This window comes from Monodelphis domestica, chromosome 1 (assembly GCF_027887165.1).
Source record: "Monodelphis domestica isolate mMonDom1 chromosome 1, mMonDom1.pri, whole genome shotgun sequence".
Taxonomy (NCBI): domain Eukaryota; kingdom Metazoa; phylum Chordata; class Mammalia; order Didelphimorphia; family Didelphidae; genus Monodelphis; species Monodelphis domestica.
The window spans coordinates 290515501-290530614 of record NC_077227.1 but is presented as its reverse complement, the minus strand read 5'-3'; the positions used below and the strand labels follow the sequence as shown (position 1 = coordinate 290530614).

The window sequence follows — 15114 nt, the reverse complement described above, 5'->3', positions numbered from 1 at the left end:
TTCTGCCTTCCTCTTAAACACAAATGTTCTTGGATTCTGGCTTTTGCGGGGCATACCTTTTGGTTTGAGTCCAGCAGGAGGGTTCCTTGGCTCTGTCCTTTTGTTAGGTTTGATTTTCAGTCCCCTAGGAGCATTCAGTTTGTGATTGGTAAGGAAAGGTTTTCAGAGGTCTGAACTTCTACTTCTAAGCCACTCTCTTGACTCTGCCTCCCCTGGAGCATTTTTATAAGACTAAGAAATATTTTAATTTCTTCATCTGAGAATTGTCTTAGTTTTCTCACATTATTCTTAGTTCTACACTTTTATCTTTTGCCCTTTGGAGTATCATTTTTCAAGTTCTCATCTTTGTTAGAGTTGTAGCTACCAACTTTGTCACTGTAATTATTTTCTTGGTACTTGAATCAAGTGTTTTGGCTTCTTGGGGTGATTTAAAAATTAGTATTACCAGGAAGCTTTGGATTTAAGCTATGATATTCCTTGGATTTTTTTTTTTTTTTAGCTTTAAGGAGGCAATCAGTTGGATCTTCTTCTATTTTTATTTTATATCTTAATTTTAGTAGATTTGAGAAGTTTTCATTTATAATTTCTTGAAATTTGGTATCCAGTCTTTTGTGGCAGGACATGATTTTCAGGTAGCCTGATGATTTAGCAACTTAGCATAGTAGCTAGAAAGCTGAATTAGAAACCAGTATGACCTATTGTGTTCAAGTCCTACCTCTTTGTAATTCTGTGCTAATAACTTAACCTTTTAGTACTCTAGGAAATTTTCTATGACTTAAACAATTCTGTAGTGAAACTGCCAACTTCAAAAAGTAAAGGAAGTTTCCTCTCTGGGAATTCCCTGTACTTTTGAACTCACTGGTCCTATCCAGTTCCTCACCTAACTTTTCTTAAATGATCTTTTCTTGATCTTGTTTTTGGCAGTATAACTTACAATTCTTTTTACCCCTCAGTTTTTTAATTTTGCTTTAATATTTTTATTTGTCTCATTAAATTTTTGTTTTCTATTTGGCTTATTCTAATTTTCAGGGAGTTGAGTTTTGGGGTCAGTTTTACCACTGTCTCTTCTAAACTATCAGTTCTCCTTGCCTTTCTCTCCTTCCAAGCTGTCATTTCATTTAATATGTTTTGTACCTCTTGCTTAATTTCTTTCAATTACTATTAAAACAAAAACAGTAACAAACCCTTCCCTTCTATCTTAACATTGATACTAAGTATCTGTTCCAAGGCAGACGAGCTGTAAAGACTAGGCAATTGGGGGTTAAGATAGTTATTTTCCCAAGATCACATATCTGGGAAGTGTCTGAGGTGTTAAGGGTAAATTTTAGTGTTGAGACTGAATATATTATTTAATGGTCACCAGGGATTTAAATTCTAAATTCCAATGAAATACTCATCAGAATAGAATTTTATGGTGGTTTATTTACAATAGAAGTAAGAAATTAAGAATGAGGGAGAAAGAGAGAAAAGGGTAGAAGATCTACTCCAGCCTAGCCTGAGCCATGGGGAGTTCAGAAGCCTCAGCCAAGGGGCCTTCCTTCTCAGAAGATTAAATCTAGCTCGGCTTGTAGCCACAACGCTTCCTCATCCTTGGAGGCTGGTGCCTTCAGAAAGCCAGGGAAAGAGGATTCAGCTTTAGCACTAACCACGTGGTCACCTAAGGGAGGCAGTCTCAGGTCTCCATGCTCCAACCCTCCAAGTCAAGAATCACTGCAGAAAACAGCCAAAGTCCCTCTCACAGGCAGCGATGTGAAATATAAAGGAAGTTCTTATATCACTTCCTGTGTCTCACATGTACCAATGGTGGCTTAAACTTGGCTTAGGACAGCCTGAGGGTCAATCAGTTGTTTCTGATTTGTCATTTGCTAGCACATGTGGGCCACAGACCATCCTCCCCCATACTTAATCCTTAAGTGGGGGTGTATACATTCCTGGTTGCTAAAATTCTAAAGACTAAACAGGATCGAGTAAATTTAAAATTCACAGAGGTCATGTTTGAACCCAAGACCGCCCATCTCCTGGCTTAGCTCTCTATTTTCTGAGCTACCTGCTAGGTGAAACTGAGCCATTCTTTTTAATAAGTAATTTTTATGAAGAAAAAAGGAAGAGAAAAAAATAACCCAAACTAATAAAGACAGAAAAAAAATCTGACATTATATGCAGTGTTGCATATTTGTAGACCCTTCATCTCTTCAAAAGTGTATTAAGAACTCCCTTATATTTATTCTTTGGGAACAAACTTGGTCATTATTTCACAAAGTTTATTTTTATTTCTTTTGTGGTTGTCATTCTTTTTGTCTACAAGTAACCAGTATGTTCACTTTCCAGATTCTACTCCACTTTGTAGTAATTCAGAGTATTAGACCATGTACTTTGTTTAATAATTCTGCAATTCATTCTTTCCCCTTGCTACCACAAAAAAGTACTCTATAACCATTTTGGTAAATATATAATTTTTCTTTTTGCCAATGACGACCTGGGTATCTGCATTAAAGGGTACATAGATATTTAAGCCACTTTGTTTTCAGAATAATGGTTGTACTAATTTAAAGCTCCATTGACATTGAATTAATGTGCCTATCTTTCCATGCCCCTTCTAGTTTCCCATGATTACCAATTTTTTGAGGTTAAACCTCATGTTTGTTTTGGTTTCTTTTTTTAAAAAATTTTTTGTTGGTTTAGGACATCCTTTCATGTAGTTTTAAATAGCTTTTAGCTATTTTGAAAACTTATGTATAGAACTTATCTATTGGATATAGTTATCTATTGGCGAATAGCATTTAGTTTATTTATTTCTCTTCTTGTTTATATATCTTGGATATCTGGCCCAGTAATGACCCTAGGGCTATTGAAGTGCTTAGGCCTGTCACCTGCTCTGGGTTCATATTGCTTACATTTTTTTGTCTTAAGCCTACCTACCTATGCTTATTTCTTCTGACCTTCCATGACATTCCAGCAGTCCTTTTGAGCAAATCTGAATTAAACAGAGAAGTTAACTATTTTTCTTTTGGTTATATTTATTATTTTTCTTTCTGGTACATGTTTAGAGCCTTACTGGGGTCTTTAGGAGTATCTAATTTCCTTTAGACCCTAGCATACTCCCATTTTCCAAACCTTGGGTAGATTTTAGGCCCAGAGTATTGGATTTTTCAAGGCTTCTCAGTACAGAGTGCCAAATACTTCATAGCCCCTGAGCCTGGTTTGTCAAGTTCTGACTTCTGCTGTGCTTACCCTGGTGGCTAAGGTCCTTGTTGACACTGGGATCTATCCATTGAATATCCAACCACCAGAGAACCCCTTTACTCCTGTTGCTTCCAGATATAATGCCTTGCAGGATACAGATCTCTCTGTTAAGTCTCTGGTTGTTCTGAGAAGTTATTGTTTTGCTTGTTTCTACTGGTGGTTTATTTTTTGGTGAGCCCCTTACTTAATATTGACCATGGACTTCTGGTTTTTTTATGTTCCTTTGGGTTGGATGAAGTCGCTCGATGTTATTTTTAGGTTTTTTGCTAGAGTAAGGATGTGGCCATTTGACTTCCTCTCCTTTTCAAAAAGCCATCTTTGCCAGAACTCTCTCATTTTCTGCATACCTTCCACTTAAAGTAACTTTGAACACTGAATCAAAAAGCTCCAGTTTTCCTTATTATCTCTAGGATTGTATTTCTGTGAATATGTCATCACAATTATGTATGCTAGCTTTAATGTTCATTTTAATTAATTCTGATTTTAAAAATGCCCAAATTTAACATAAACATAACATAAAGAAAATATATTTTCTTTTTTCAAATAAAAGTTATTTCCTTCTTTACAGAGATTTAGTAGTATCAGGCATTTCAGTAAGTATAATGACAGAACTAAATGTTCAAGGACATTCTCTAAAAGCATATATTTTTAAACTCAAAGGTAAATTAATATTTATTCTTTGATTTATTTTCAGAACTGTGGAATGATGAACTTCAGTCAAGGAAGAAAAGAAAGGATCCCTTCAGTCCAGATAAAAAGAAGCCAGTTGTTGTTTCAGATATCCTTTTCCTAATTTCTGGTCTTTGAAACTTCTTAGTAACTTTTCTTAATGTAGTTTGACATTGGGTATGATAAGTTCTCTGACATAATGGATTACTTCAGTCCCAACACTCTCTTCATTGAGCCACCTACCTGTCCTTTGAGATTAATTTTCATTTACTCATTATTCATTTAAACTTTTATGTACTCTATTATCAACATGTTTTTCCACTCAGACTGTGACCCCTGAAGGCAAGGGCAATTTTTACCTTTCTTTGTAGATTCAGTGCTTAGTACAGTGTCTAAACATGCCTCCACTAATGTCAATTGACATCTTCTCTGCAATTTATAAGAGAGCTGCCTGGGACACGAAGAAACTTAACTATCTTTCCAGGGTTACATGAGCCAGTTTATATGTGAGAGAAAACTTAAAGTCAGTTCTGATGCTGAGGACAGTTCTCTATCCACTCCTAATTAGTAGTTTTCTTCTCATGGTTTACCTAAGACATGATATTGTTGAAAAGCAATGCTTTGACGAATAGAAAAATCAACTCTGTTTTTGCATACATTATCTCTTTGGGTACATATAATACCCTATGACTAGGCATCATACCTATTTTACCAAAGGAAGTAATAAATTGTTAGAGGTGGAAAGGACTAAGATCGTTTAGTCCAGTTCTATATAAAATTTTATCCACCATCTACCTACTTAAAGATTTCTTTTGATAAGAAACTCCATTATTAATCAAGGTATCTTATTTCCATTTAAACAACTCTTTAATAATTATAAGGTTTTTTTATTATGTCAAATTGAAGTCTGCTTGTAAAACTTCTACTCAAACTAAAGTGACATAGGAAGTACTAAGTACTAAGTCATATGACTTTGACTATGGGTAGTTAATGAGCTATGACTAAAAGTTGGGACCAAAAAAGGGGGGAGGAGAAGATAATAAGCTTTACCTTTCCTTTCCCTCTTCCTCCTTCCCACAGTCAACCACTTCAATTTTATCCTTGATGCATTATGAAGGTTTAGGGAAGGCCTCATGTAGAAGGTGAGATTTTAGTTGGAACTGAAAGGGAGCCAGAGAAATCAGTAGAAGGAGCAAAAAAAAGGACAGCTAAAATAGCCTGAAACTTTATTCCCTAGGACATTCAAAGCAACAATCATGTTATCGGCCCATAAAGATGGTTTATCACCTATCTTTATGCCATTAAATTCTTTCATTTTGTTAACAGAATTTCAAGACCAATATCCAGTGATATTTACTGGATTCACATTGGCACTTTTGTTTTACTAGAAAAACATTCACTGGGAATGCATTTATCACTATCACATATAATGCTTGTTTTTGGTTTTAAATCCTTTTTAAAAATTATATTAAAATATACTCCCATGCCTGTACTTTATAGTGTTTTTAGTAAAGCAAGTGCAGTATTTATAAAAGGGCTTTTTCTGCATCTATTGGGATAATTATGTGGTTTTTGGATATTTTTGTTTTTAATGTAATTAATTATCTTGATGTTTTTCCTAGCATTGAATTATACTTGCATCTCTGATATGAATACAACTTGATCATGATGAATATTTTATTGGATATACTGCTTTTTTCTTTTTTCCAGGATTTTATTTAACATTTTTGAATCAATACTCAGTAATAATAGGGGTTTGTAGTTATTTTTTTTATCCTTTCCTGGTTTAGATATTAGAAATATATTTGTTCTATAAAAGGAGCTTTAATTGTTTTAAAATTTTTCTTATTTAATTAGAATATTTCTTCATGGTTACATGATTCATGATTTTCCCCACCTCTCTTATCTCCCCCCTCCCAGAACTGACAACAATTCCACTGGGTTATACGTGTATCATTGTTCAAAACCTATTTCCATGTTATTCATATTTGCAACAGGGTGATCTTTTAATATCAACATCCTAATCATATCCCCATTGAATCATGTGATCAAACATATGTTTTTCTTCTGCATTTCTACTCCCACAGTTCTTGCTCTGGATGTAGATAGCGTTCTTTCTCATAAATTTCTCTGGATTGCCCTGGATCATTGCATTGCTGCTAGTAGAGAAGTCTGTTGTGTTTGATTGTGCCACAATGTATCAGTCTCTGTTTACAATGGTCTGAAAAGGAGTTTTGAGTGCTTTGTTTCTCAGTTTTCTTGAAAATAATTTTTGTACTAACCCTGAATTAATCAAGAAAAGAGGAAGAGAAGACATAAACAAAAAAAAATATTTATAACAGCTAGTTTTTTTCTTTGTTGTTGTTGTTGTTGTTTTTTGTAGTAGCAAGGAACTGAAAAATAAGAAGGCAGCCATTATTTGGGGGAATGGTGAAATAAATTATGGAGAGGTATAAATATATAATGGGATGCCTTGAGCCCAGAAAAGATAGATGGTACAGGTTCAGTGGAACCTTGTGTGGGAGGGACTGGCCATCAGCCCTCACACAGGAGGAAAGATAGAAGTTTATCTCTCTGGGGGATCAGAATCTGAAGCCAGAGAGATGGCAAGAGAGAGAACCAGACACCAGATACGTAAATTGAGCCCACAGACTTTAGCTCCGGCCTTCCACTTCATAGATACATGAGACAGTGAGAAGACCATAACACAACATCATGGGCATCAGAAATATGCTTAGAGATTAAAGTGAATCAAAAGTGTGCTTTTAGCACGGACTGTTATGGCTTAATGATAGGGGTTAGAGAAACAAAGGTGCTGAGCACGGCCAAAGGCCAGCTCTAAGAGAGAGAGAAAGAAAGAGAGTAAGGAAGAGAGATGAGTGGGTAAAAGCTGGGCTAGGTCTGTGAGCTCGTCTTTTATTGATTTCCATATGCAAAGATACATAATACATATTAATTAAAGACATAGCAGATTATCATTGGTAGAAAGGTAAATTGTCATAAGATAAGGGCATAGACTTTTCACAACCTGGTGAGAACAAAGAAACCTGAGTTCGCGCCTAAACTAGTTGGGATCAAAGTTCAGTGCCTTACTGGCCATGCACAGGACAGAGAATGTGCTCTGCTAAGACCAACTTAACGGCTTAATTATTTCTCTAGAGTAAACACAACTGTGGACTGCTACATCTCCCCCTTTTTGTTTAACATAAAAACAAAGGAGTACAATAATAAAAGTGTAGCAAGATTATAGCTTTTACAGATATAAATGTGGTGCATAATCATATCTTGATTCAAGAGTGAAGATCAAATCAGATTATAAAACTTAGATATAAAACTCAAGTGTGACTATCAGCAAAAACTGATTTAGTGCTCAATCTAAAAGGTAAAAGTGATTTTCTTATCTTATCAAAAATAAAAGTAACTTTTGTAGTAATACTAAAAACATTAAGAAAATAATTTTCACTGCAATGATCCTGGTTAGATGAGGTAGAAATTTTATGGTTCACAGGACAGGTGCATTAGACAATCATGCCACCCTTCACAAACCATGACTGTAAGAAGTTGTCAGATCTTACAACAGTTAACAAAAAGACTGCCTCTGGAGACGAAGGATAAATCCTTCCTTTCTCTCGTACTGATTCTGCATCTTAGGGATCCGTACGTGCTCTTCCAGATGCCTGCCACATAGGAAACTGGTTGGAAGTTCAATGCCAGAATGACCAGTGGATGAGAGCATCAGAACACCACGTCCCAGCATCCCCAACTTTAAACATCCATCTCACATGGAATATGCATCTGCGTGTGGCTATGGCTGTCTGTTTCATGAAGAGACACTCATTATGATTCCCTTTACGTGCAATCAGACTCCACTTTCCAGAATAGTCATTTGAAATTTAACAAATACTGTCAGGTTCTTGTAGTCTCATACTTTCGGATGCCTGTAACAGTAAAATTCTTGTACCTTTGTAATCCAGGATCAGAGTGTTAATTGTACTTTCCATGTACTAAAAATTTTGGCAACAGTTGTACAAAAGAAAAATCAAGATTGAATAATAGAAAGTGAATCAAAAGTGTTCTAAAAAGTGAAAATACTGATATCTTTAAGATTCTTCTCCCTTTTTTTTGTTTGTTGGGAGAGATCCCTTCAAAGAAAAACATCCTCTCTGAACAATTCTGGAGGATCATGTATATCATGTACCAAATAATCAGAGAAAATGATTCTGGGAACATGATCCCAAAATTAATACCAAATTTTAAACTCTTGGCTCACTGTTTATGTGGTGTGGTTGAAGCTGAGCCAATATGTAATATCAGAATTTTCATTCCAAATGATTTCTAATTCCTAATCTAAATTGACCAAAATTCGCCTTGTACATGAGCATAATTTTTCAACCATTAAAATCTTTGTAAAAACATTAATACAACAATTATTGTGAAATTTATAACAAATACCAATATTCCCATACACATTACATTCTGATTTGTAGTTTAAATACCCAGGATGATGATAATGAAGTGACATTTCAAGTTCTGGCTGCATATTTCTTATCTCATCCTTATTTAAATTTCTGCTTGTCTAAATAAACCCATCAATACGATAACCAAGCATGTAACTTTACCAATGTTTGCAAAATTCATTCCACCAAACCAATGTTTGGGTAAATAGAAGCTTAAGTTGTTTTTCATGTAGAAGCAATTTCTACAGGTTCTTGTACTTATAGAATTTGATGTAGCTTTTTCTTTCCTAGTTGTTAATGTATAATATTCAATGTGCTTTTTCTACAAGCTTACCCGTGCCTATTGTATCATATTTTCAATACATACTCCAAAAAAGGGAAACTTAGATTATACTTTGCCCTTGCCCCATGTATGTGTGTAATAATCTCTTCCACTTAGGTATTGCCAGGAACATAATCTTTGCATGGATGTAAATGATCTTTTTCAATAACTTAGGTTCCTGATTAAAGATTTCAGAGTGTATTTTGCCTGATCTCTCATCCTTTTTTGAGAGTAACATCAGGATCATCTGTCCATTAAACATGTCTGTGCAGCATTTTCTGCTTAGCACCCCATTTTTTGTTGTCAGAGGTATTAGATCTATGCTATGAATGAAAATTTTCTATCTCCTACTCTTTAGAGAGTCATACCAATGTCTATACCCTTGTTGATAATAGCACTTCTCACAATACAATAAGTAGTTTTACAATGCATACAAAATAAATTTCTTTTGACAGTATCATAGACATACAAAATGCAAGGTATACATTAGTATCTAAACAATTGTAGCTATTTTGTTTCGATTCCATAATAAAGACTCTGGAGTGTGAGATTTATCTGGTGTGTTAGACAGCCACAAGTGTGGTTTAGACCTTCTGAGTTAACATACTTGCTATTGGTTTGGGTACCATATATCAATGGATTTCAGCATGGCAAGTGTCCATCAGTATCCTAATAGCAAATGTTACTAATAGTGTCATGTCAGTCTTCTGGAGTGATATTAGTCACCAGTGAAGTGTCCTTCCAGCATGCCTGGATTGTGGCTAGTGTGTAGTTAGCTCTTGTCAACAGCGTTCGTCTACTTCTCTTCCTGGTCTCGTGTTGGCTGGCATTATGTGCTTTGTGGGTGACCAGATGTTTCCACTATCTGTAAACATACAAACAAGACCTCGACCCAACGTTATCATCCCCTTGGGTCCCTTACAGTCTTAATTTCTTGTTGATATTCAATCCATTTCAGATATATCATACAATGTAATCTTTAACATTATAGTCAAACTGTTATTGCATAGTTTTAACTTCTATTCGTTTTAGGGTGTGGGAGAGATAGATGGTTAGTGATACCATATCCACCCTTCTTTCTTATGAAAGTTGAAATGCCATAGCTAACAAAATTGACTTTTAGATAAGTCTGATTCTAATAAAGACATACTGTTGTTTGAAAATATAATGGACCCTTCAAGACAATACTCATATGTACATTTTGGATAAGAACAACAGTTTGTGCTGCAATTGGACAGTATTTATTGTACTGTCATAACCTTCCCAATTGTACCATTTGATATTTGATCATATTTGGGTAACGTGGAACAATTCCAATAAAATAATTGTAAGTTACCTATTGTACCAATACCATTTGAAATTTTCAGGTATGTGATAAAGTTTGATCTTATAACAAATACCCATATTTTTGTAGAACAGAATATCTGTAAGTGACTTAACGATATTCTTCTGTAGGCAAATTGTTTTTCATACCAGTACATTTGTGTGGATATTGCATCAGACCTGCCTATAGGGCAGTGATGATCTTCCCAGCTCATTTGCTGTTTTTTCCTGGTGTCCTGTGCCAGAAAGCTCTGCAGTCTGTCCTTTTTCTGGGCAGATTTTCTTGCCATCGGATGCTTTCTGTCATCCTCCATGGACTTCACATATCTGAGAAAATAGACAGAAAATCTCGACCCCAAATGAAAGCCTCATTGGGTCTTATAAAGTTAGAAAGTAACTGAACATATATACCTTCAGTTTTTGAACCTTGGGGCTTATAAATTCCTTTGAGCTCTTTTTGCCATAGCTTGCCTATAAGTCATGAGCTATCCAATTCAGCCCATGTATTGCTGTTAAAAGCACTGCTATCCCAAAATGTTTGGAATAGACAACTGTGCACAATTATTTACAAGATTTGTAAACACTTTGCTCACTTCTTCATTTGAACTTAATGCCATAAATCAGGAGAGTAACTATCACCCATCATCTTTTAGTGTTTAACTTTTTATCTCAGGAGCATGTTGGAATGCATCCTTTGTTCCACAATGTGAAGTGGATATCTTTCAGAGGTGAAAATAATCCACAACATTTTTCACTGGTAAGCAATTTTCACCTGCTTGTACAGGATATAGATGTACAATAGATCTGGCCCTCTGCTGGAGCAGTGTTAAGATCTGCTTGTCAAAACACAGAGGCCTCACATCCATTTGCCTTTGAAAATGTTTTACTCTTGACTTTGTAATACAGCATACACAGATGCTTAATATTTGCTTTTTCGAACCAATAATCATAAAAACATCATACCATAAATCACGTATGATTTTATCAAGTTGTGTTGTGATCCTAAGCATTTGTCTATCTGCATACAATTTTTGCTTTTTGCAAACATTTATATTGTGCAATCATTAACATTATAGTATTGTCTTATGCTGTAAAAGTATGCACAGCATTATCAAGCGGTTGTACAGGTGTTATTATTTCTAAACTATAATAGTTAAATTCATAACTGAACAGATTTTGATGGTGTGACTAGAATTATTAATTTCATCTACCAACTTTGTAAAATTTCACTACAAAAATAGATCACATTGTGTGAGTAACATTTAAATTTGTATTCCTATCACAGGTCTTATGTTAATATAATGATCAGCTTCAATATCTGTAATTTGAGTGAGTGGCAGTATTGCCCATTTAAAATCACTAATAAATCATTTTACTGGTTAATAAATTACTTAATAACTTTGATAATTAACTACTGGTTAACAGATTGAATCCTTCCAATCATGTGTCCACTCTGCTGGGAGTGTCTCATTTTTATAATTGAAGCTATATTAATTATAAATAATTTGCTTTCTGGATACAGTTGTATTAATACATCTTATGTAAAGTTTCTTAACTGCATTCAGGTGTTTTAACTAATCTCTGCCAAATTTTTATCTTGTTGCTCTTATGTCCTGCTTGAGAAATTTTTAATAATTCCCACATATTTAAAATTTGAATGTATTAGAAATTTCTTTAAAGCATACACTAATTCATGCTTGTCATAGAAGCAAGTACACCTAGTAATAATTTGCCATTTGATAATATTCACTGTTTGTGATAAAAGTTTGTAACTTCAGTTGCAGGAATGCTGCCCTCTAGTTGGCTAAATCACCTTATGTTTAGAGGTAAGCCACGTGGCTTAAAAAAAATACATGCAGCTTCATATCTAAGCTAAAACCTTAAAAAATCCTGTTTGTACCTTGGTGGTTAATTTACAGTTAAAATTTCATTGCAGAGAAAACATCTCTTGTCCTGATATTCTGTAGCATATGCCAAAAGTCAGATAAAGATTTTTTAACTTTTTAACTATCTCTATCAAGAAATATAATCAGACATTCCTTTATAATTTTACCATGTCCAATCTAAATTAGAACAATTTAATTTTTAAATTTTACTTCACTGTAATTTCATCCTGTTGTAACTATCTTTTTAAAGTCAGATTTTTCCTCTTGTTTTTATACACTAGCTTGCCTGGAGTCTCTGGCAGAACTTCAAACAAAGGGCTTCCTAGATCCCTTTTTGATATGCTAACGTAGTGGAGGGGTTTGCTGATAAAAAGCCATTTGCTCTGTCGGACTACAGAATCACAAAATTCTTTTCAAACTGGGCTTTTCTGAATGTTAAAATAACTCAGGATTATTATCTTGATTTACTAATTTTGCTGAGACCTGTGGTTTTATTAGAAAAAGTTTTTGGATCTTTTGTTTGAGTCACAGCAAACATGTGGTCTGCCTTTCAAGGTGAATTGCATTTACCTTCCTTGTAACAATTGGCTATTAAACCTTCCAAATTTACCTTTGCCAGATAACTTCTGATGGATAACACAGAGTTATGGAACATGAGTTTTCTTTATGATTTTTGGCTTTTTCCTTGCATAACTTTTGAAATAAGCAATGTTTAGGTAAGAACTCTTTTGTAATAAACATATGCAATTGATAAGAATTATTTTGCACTAGATTCTGTTCTGTTTGTTTTATCTAGCCTTTTATCCTTTGGCTAGAAGAACTTGATTAGCATACTGACAGTTTTGCATTTGTTTAGAAGCCTGGATCTGTACATTTTAGGGCACAGTAAATTTGACTTTGCACGTTCCCAATTAACTCTTAATTCCTGTTGGAGAAGCCTTTTTACCTGTTTATTTCTTCTAACACTATTGTTATACTGCCTTAAATATTTTATTAGAAAGGAAAAAGACGAAATCAAGCAGGGTGATGGAGTTGCCCTCTCCTGCAGTGAGCTGGCATTGGGGGGAGGGGATATGCGTAGAAAATAGATTGTGTTAGTAATTAGGTAGGAAAAGAGTTTGGGAGCAGAAACTCGAGAAGTGAGCTGGTGCCCCCGGTTTAAGGCAGTATTTCAATAGATTTATCTAAAATTCTCTCCTGCCATATTAAAGAAATATGACTGGGTAAGCTGAGACATCCTCCTATCCTTTTTCCGATTTTTCCTGTGCCATATAGGCTTTGTAGCCCCAGGAGATCCAGGTTGGGGAGGGGTGGCTACAGCAGAGTATTGCACTGCTGACCCCTGATCCAGAGGTGGGGGAGGGAAGTGGCATTCCTTAGCAGAGATAGAGGAGAGGAAATTTCTAAGGTTTTAAATTGCTCTTTGTTTCAATCTCATCTGAGGGATTTTTCAGAGCTGTGGGCAGCTTTTGATTGTTCCTGCTTCCAGCCTTTGCTGAAGCCTCAGAAGTGCTGATTTCTAAAGCCTGTCCCTTTGAGTCCGGGGTTTGCCAGGGTTCCTTTTCTATGGAATCAGAAGTTAGGATAGATAGAGCAACTGAACGCATTCTTATGAACGCCCATGAATCGGACATGAACGCCATGTCCGATCCGGTGACCCTCTCTCTTGTATTTTTTTAGTTTCTGACCAATGGGGTCCCACTCGTCAACACTTAAAACTCCCATAGGTGGAAAGTCGGTATAAGCTTTTCGAATCATTTTAAGTAATGCCTTGAGATTGGTTTTTGAGACCTTATTCTCGCTATTCTCAATTAACGACATTAACAATCTGAGATAGCAAGGTTAAGATGAAGAATTCTGTCCCATCCCTGACTGAAATCTTACCCCGGTAGGTCACTCCAAAAGGGAAACACTTTCGGGCTTCAGTCCTTCATCCTTTATCTTCCTCCAATTTTCCAGAGTGCTCCTTGTAAACGTCTGTGTTAGAAAGGAAGGGTAGGAACCCAGGTTGGGCATCAAATGTGGGAGGGACTGGCCATCAGCCCTCACACAGGACGAAAGATAGAAGTTTATCTCTCTGGGGGATCAGAATCTGAAGCCAGAGAGATGGCAAGAGAGAGAACTAGACACCAGATATGTAAATTGAGCCCACAGACTTTAGCTCTGGCCTTCCACTTCATAGATACATGAGACAGTGAGAAGACCATAACACAACATCACGGGCATCAGAAATAAGCTTAGAGATCAATAGAGACAAGCCACATTCCTTAAACCTGTGCTTTTAGCACGGACTGTTATGGCTTAATGATAGGGGTTAGAGAAACAAAGGTGCTGAGCACAGCCATAGGCCAGCTCTAAGAGAGAGAGAAAGAAAGATAGTAGTAAGGAAGAGAGATGAATGGGTAAAAGCTGGGCTGGGTCGGTGAGCTTGTCTTTTATTGATTTCCATATGCAAAGATACATAATACATATTAATTAAAGACATAGCAGATTATCATTGGTAGAAAGGTAAGTTGTCATAAGATAAGGGCATACTATGGCCTTTTCACAGCCTGGTGAGAACAAAGAAACCTGAGTTTGCGCCTGAACTAGTTGGAATCAAAGTTCGGTGCCTTACTGGCCATGCGCAGGACAGAGAATGTGCTCTGCTAAGACCAACTTTTCAGCTTAATTATCTCACTAGAGTAAACACAACTGTGGACTGCTACACCTTGGAAGGCTGATATGTACTTATAGGCACACTATAGAGTGAAGTGAGCAGAACAAGGAGAGCGGTTTATATAATTCCAATACACTTCAAAAAGTAAGCAACTTTTAAAACCTTGAGAACCTTGAGCAATAAAATGAAGAAGATAATTATAGATCAGTGATAAAGTTCACTACCCACTTCCTGACAGAAAGGTAATGAAAGTCAGAATGAGACTTGTATTTTTTTTTTTTAGATGTGACCACTATAGGAATTGGCACATTTGTTACATAGGTTTCATCCCCCCACCCCCAAATTGTGGGAAAGAGAGAGATTTAAGAACAACATTCGAAGAGGTATATATTTTTAGATAATATTGTTTTTTTTAATTTGATAGTTTTTTTGTGAATCCATTTAGACCAGAAATTTTTTTCTTTGCTTTATCTATTTACAGCTAGTTCCCTTTTATTTTATGAGATTGTATTATTTAAGATCTCTATTTAATGTATCATTTTAAATATTTTATAT

The 15114-nt window shown here is 35.5% G+C and overlaps 1 protein-coding gene and 1 long non-coding RNA gene across 7 annotated transcripts in view; one reads left to right on the top strand and one right to left on the bottom strand.

The window, feature by feature from the left end:
* The window catches only part of BRMS1L (BRMS1 like transcriptional repressor), a 211102-nt gene that overhangs the window by 187282 nt on the left and 8706 nt on the right, over positions 1–15114 (top strand). For all 4 annotated transcript variants that reach the window (XM_056811028.1, XM_007473251.3, XM_007473250.3 and 1 more), the window contains one exon: positions 3938–4021. In XM_056811028.1, coding sequence (XP_056667006.1) covers positions 3938–4021 — 84 coding nt within the window. The remainder of the gene's footprint in view (positions 1–3937; positions 4022–15114) is intronic.
* LOC103095401 (uncharacterized) overlaps positions 7348–15114 on the bottom strand; it is a 49239-nt gene continuing 41472 nt past the window's right edge. For 2 of the 3 annotated variants that reach the window (XR_008915024.1, XR_008915025.1), the window contains exons 3-4: positions 13785–13877; positions 7348–10341 (exon numbers count right to left, since the gene is read on the bottom strand). This is a non-coding gene — a long non-coding RNA (uncharacterized LOC103095401). The remainder of the gene's footprint in view (positions 10342–13784; positions 13878–15114) is intronic. The other variant, XR_001628119.2, reaches the window with a different exon arrangement.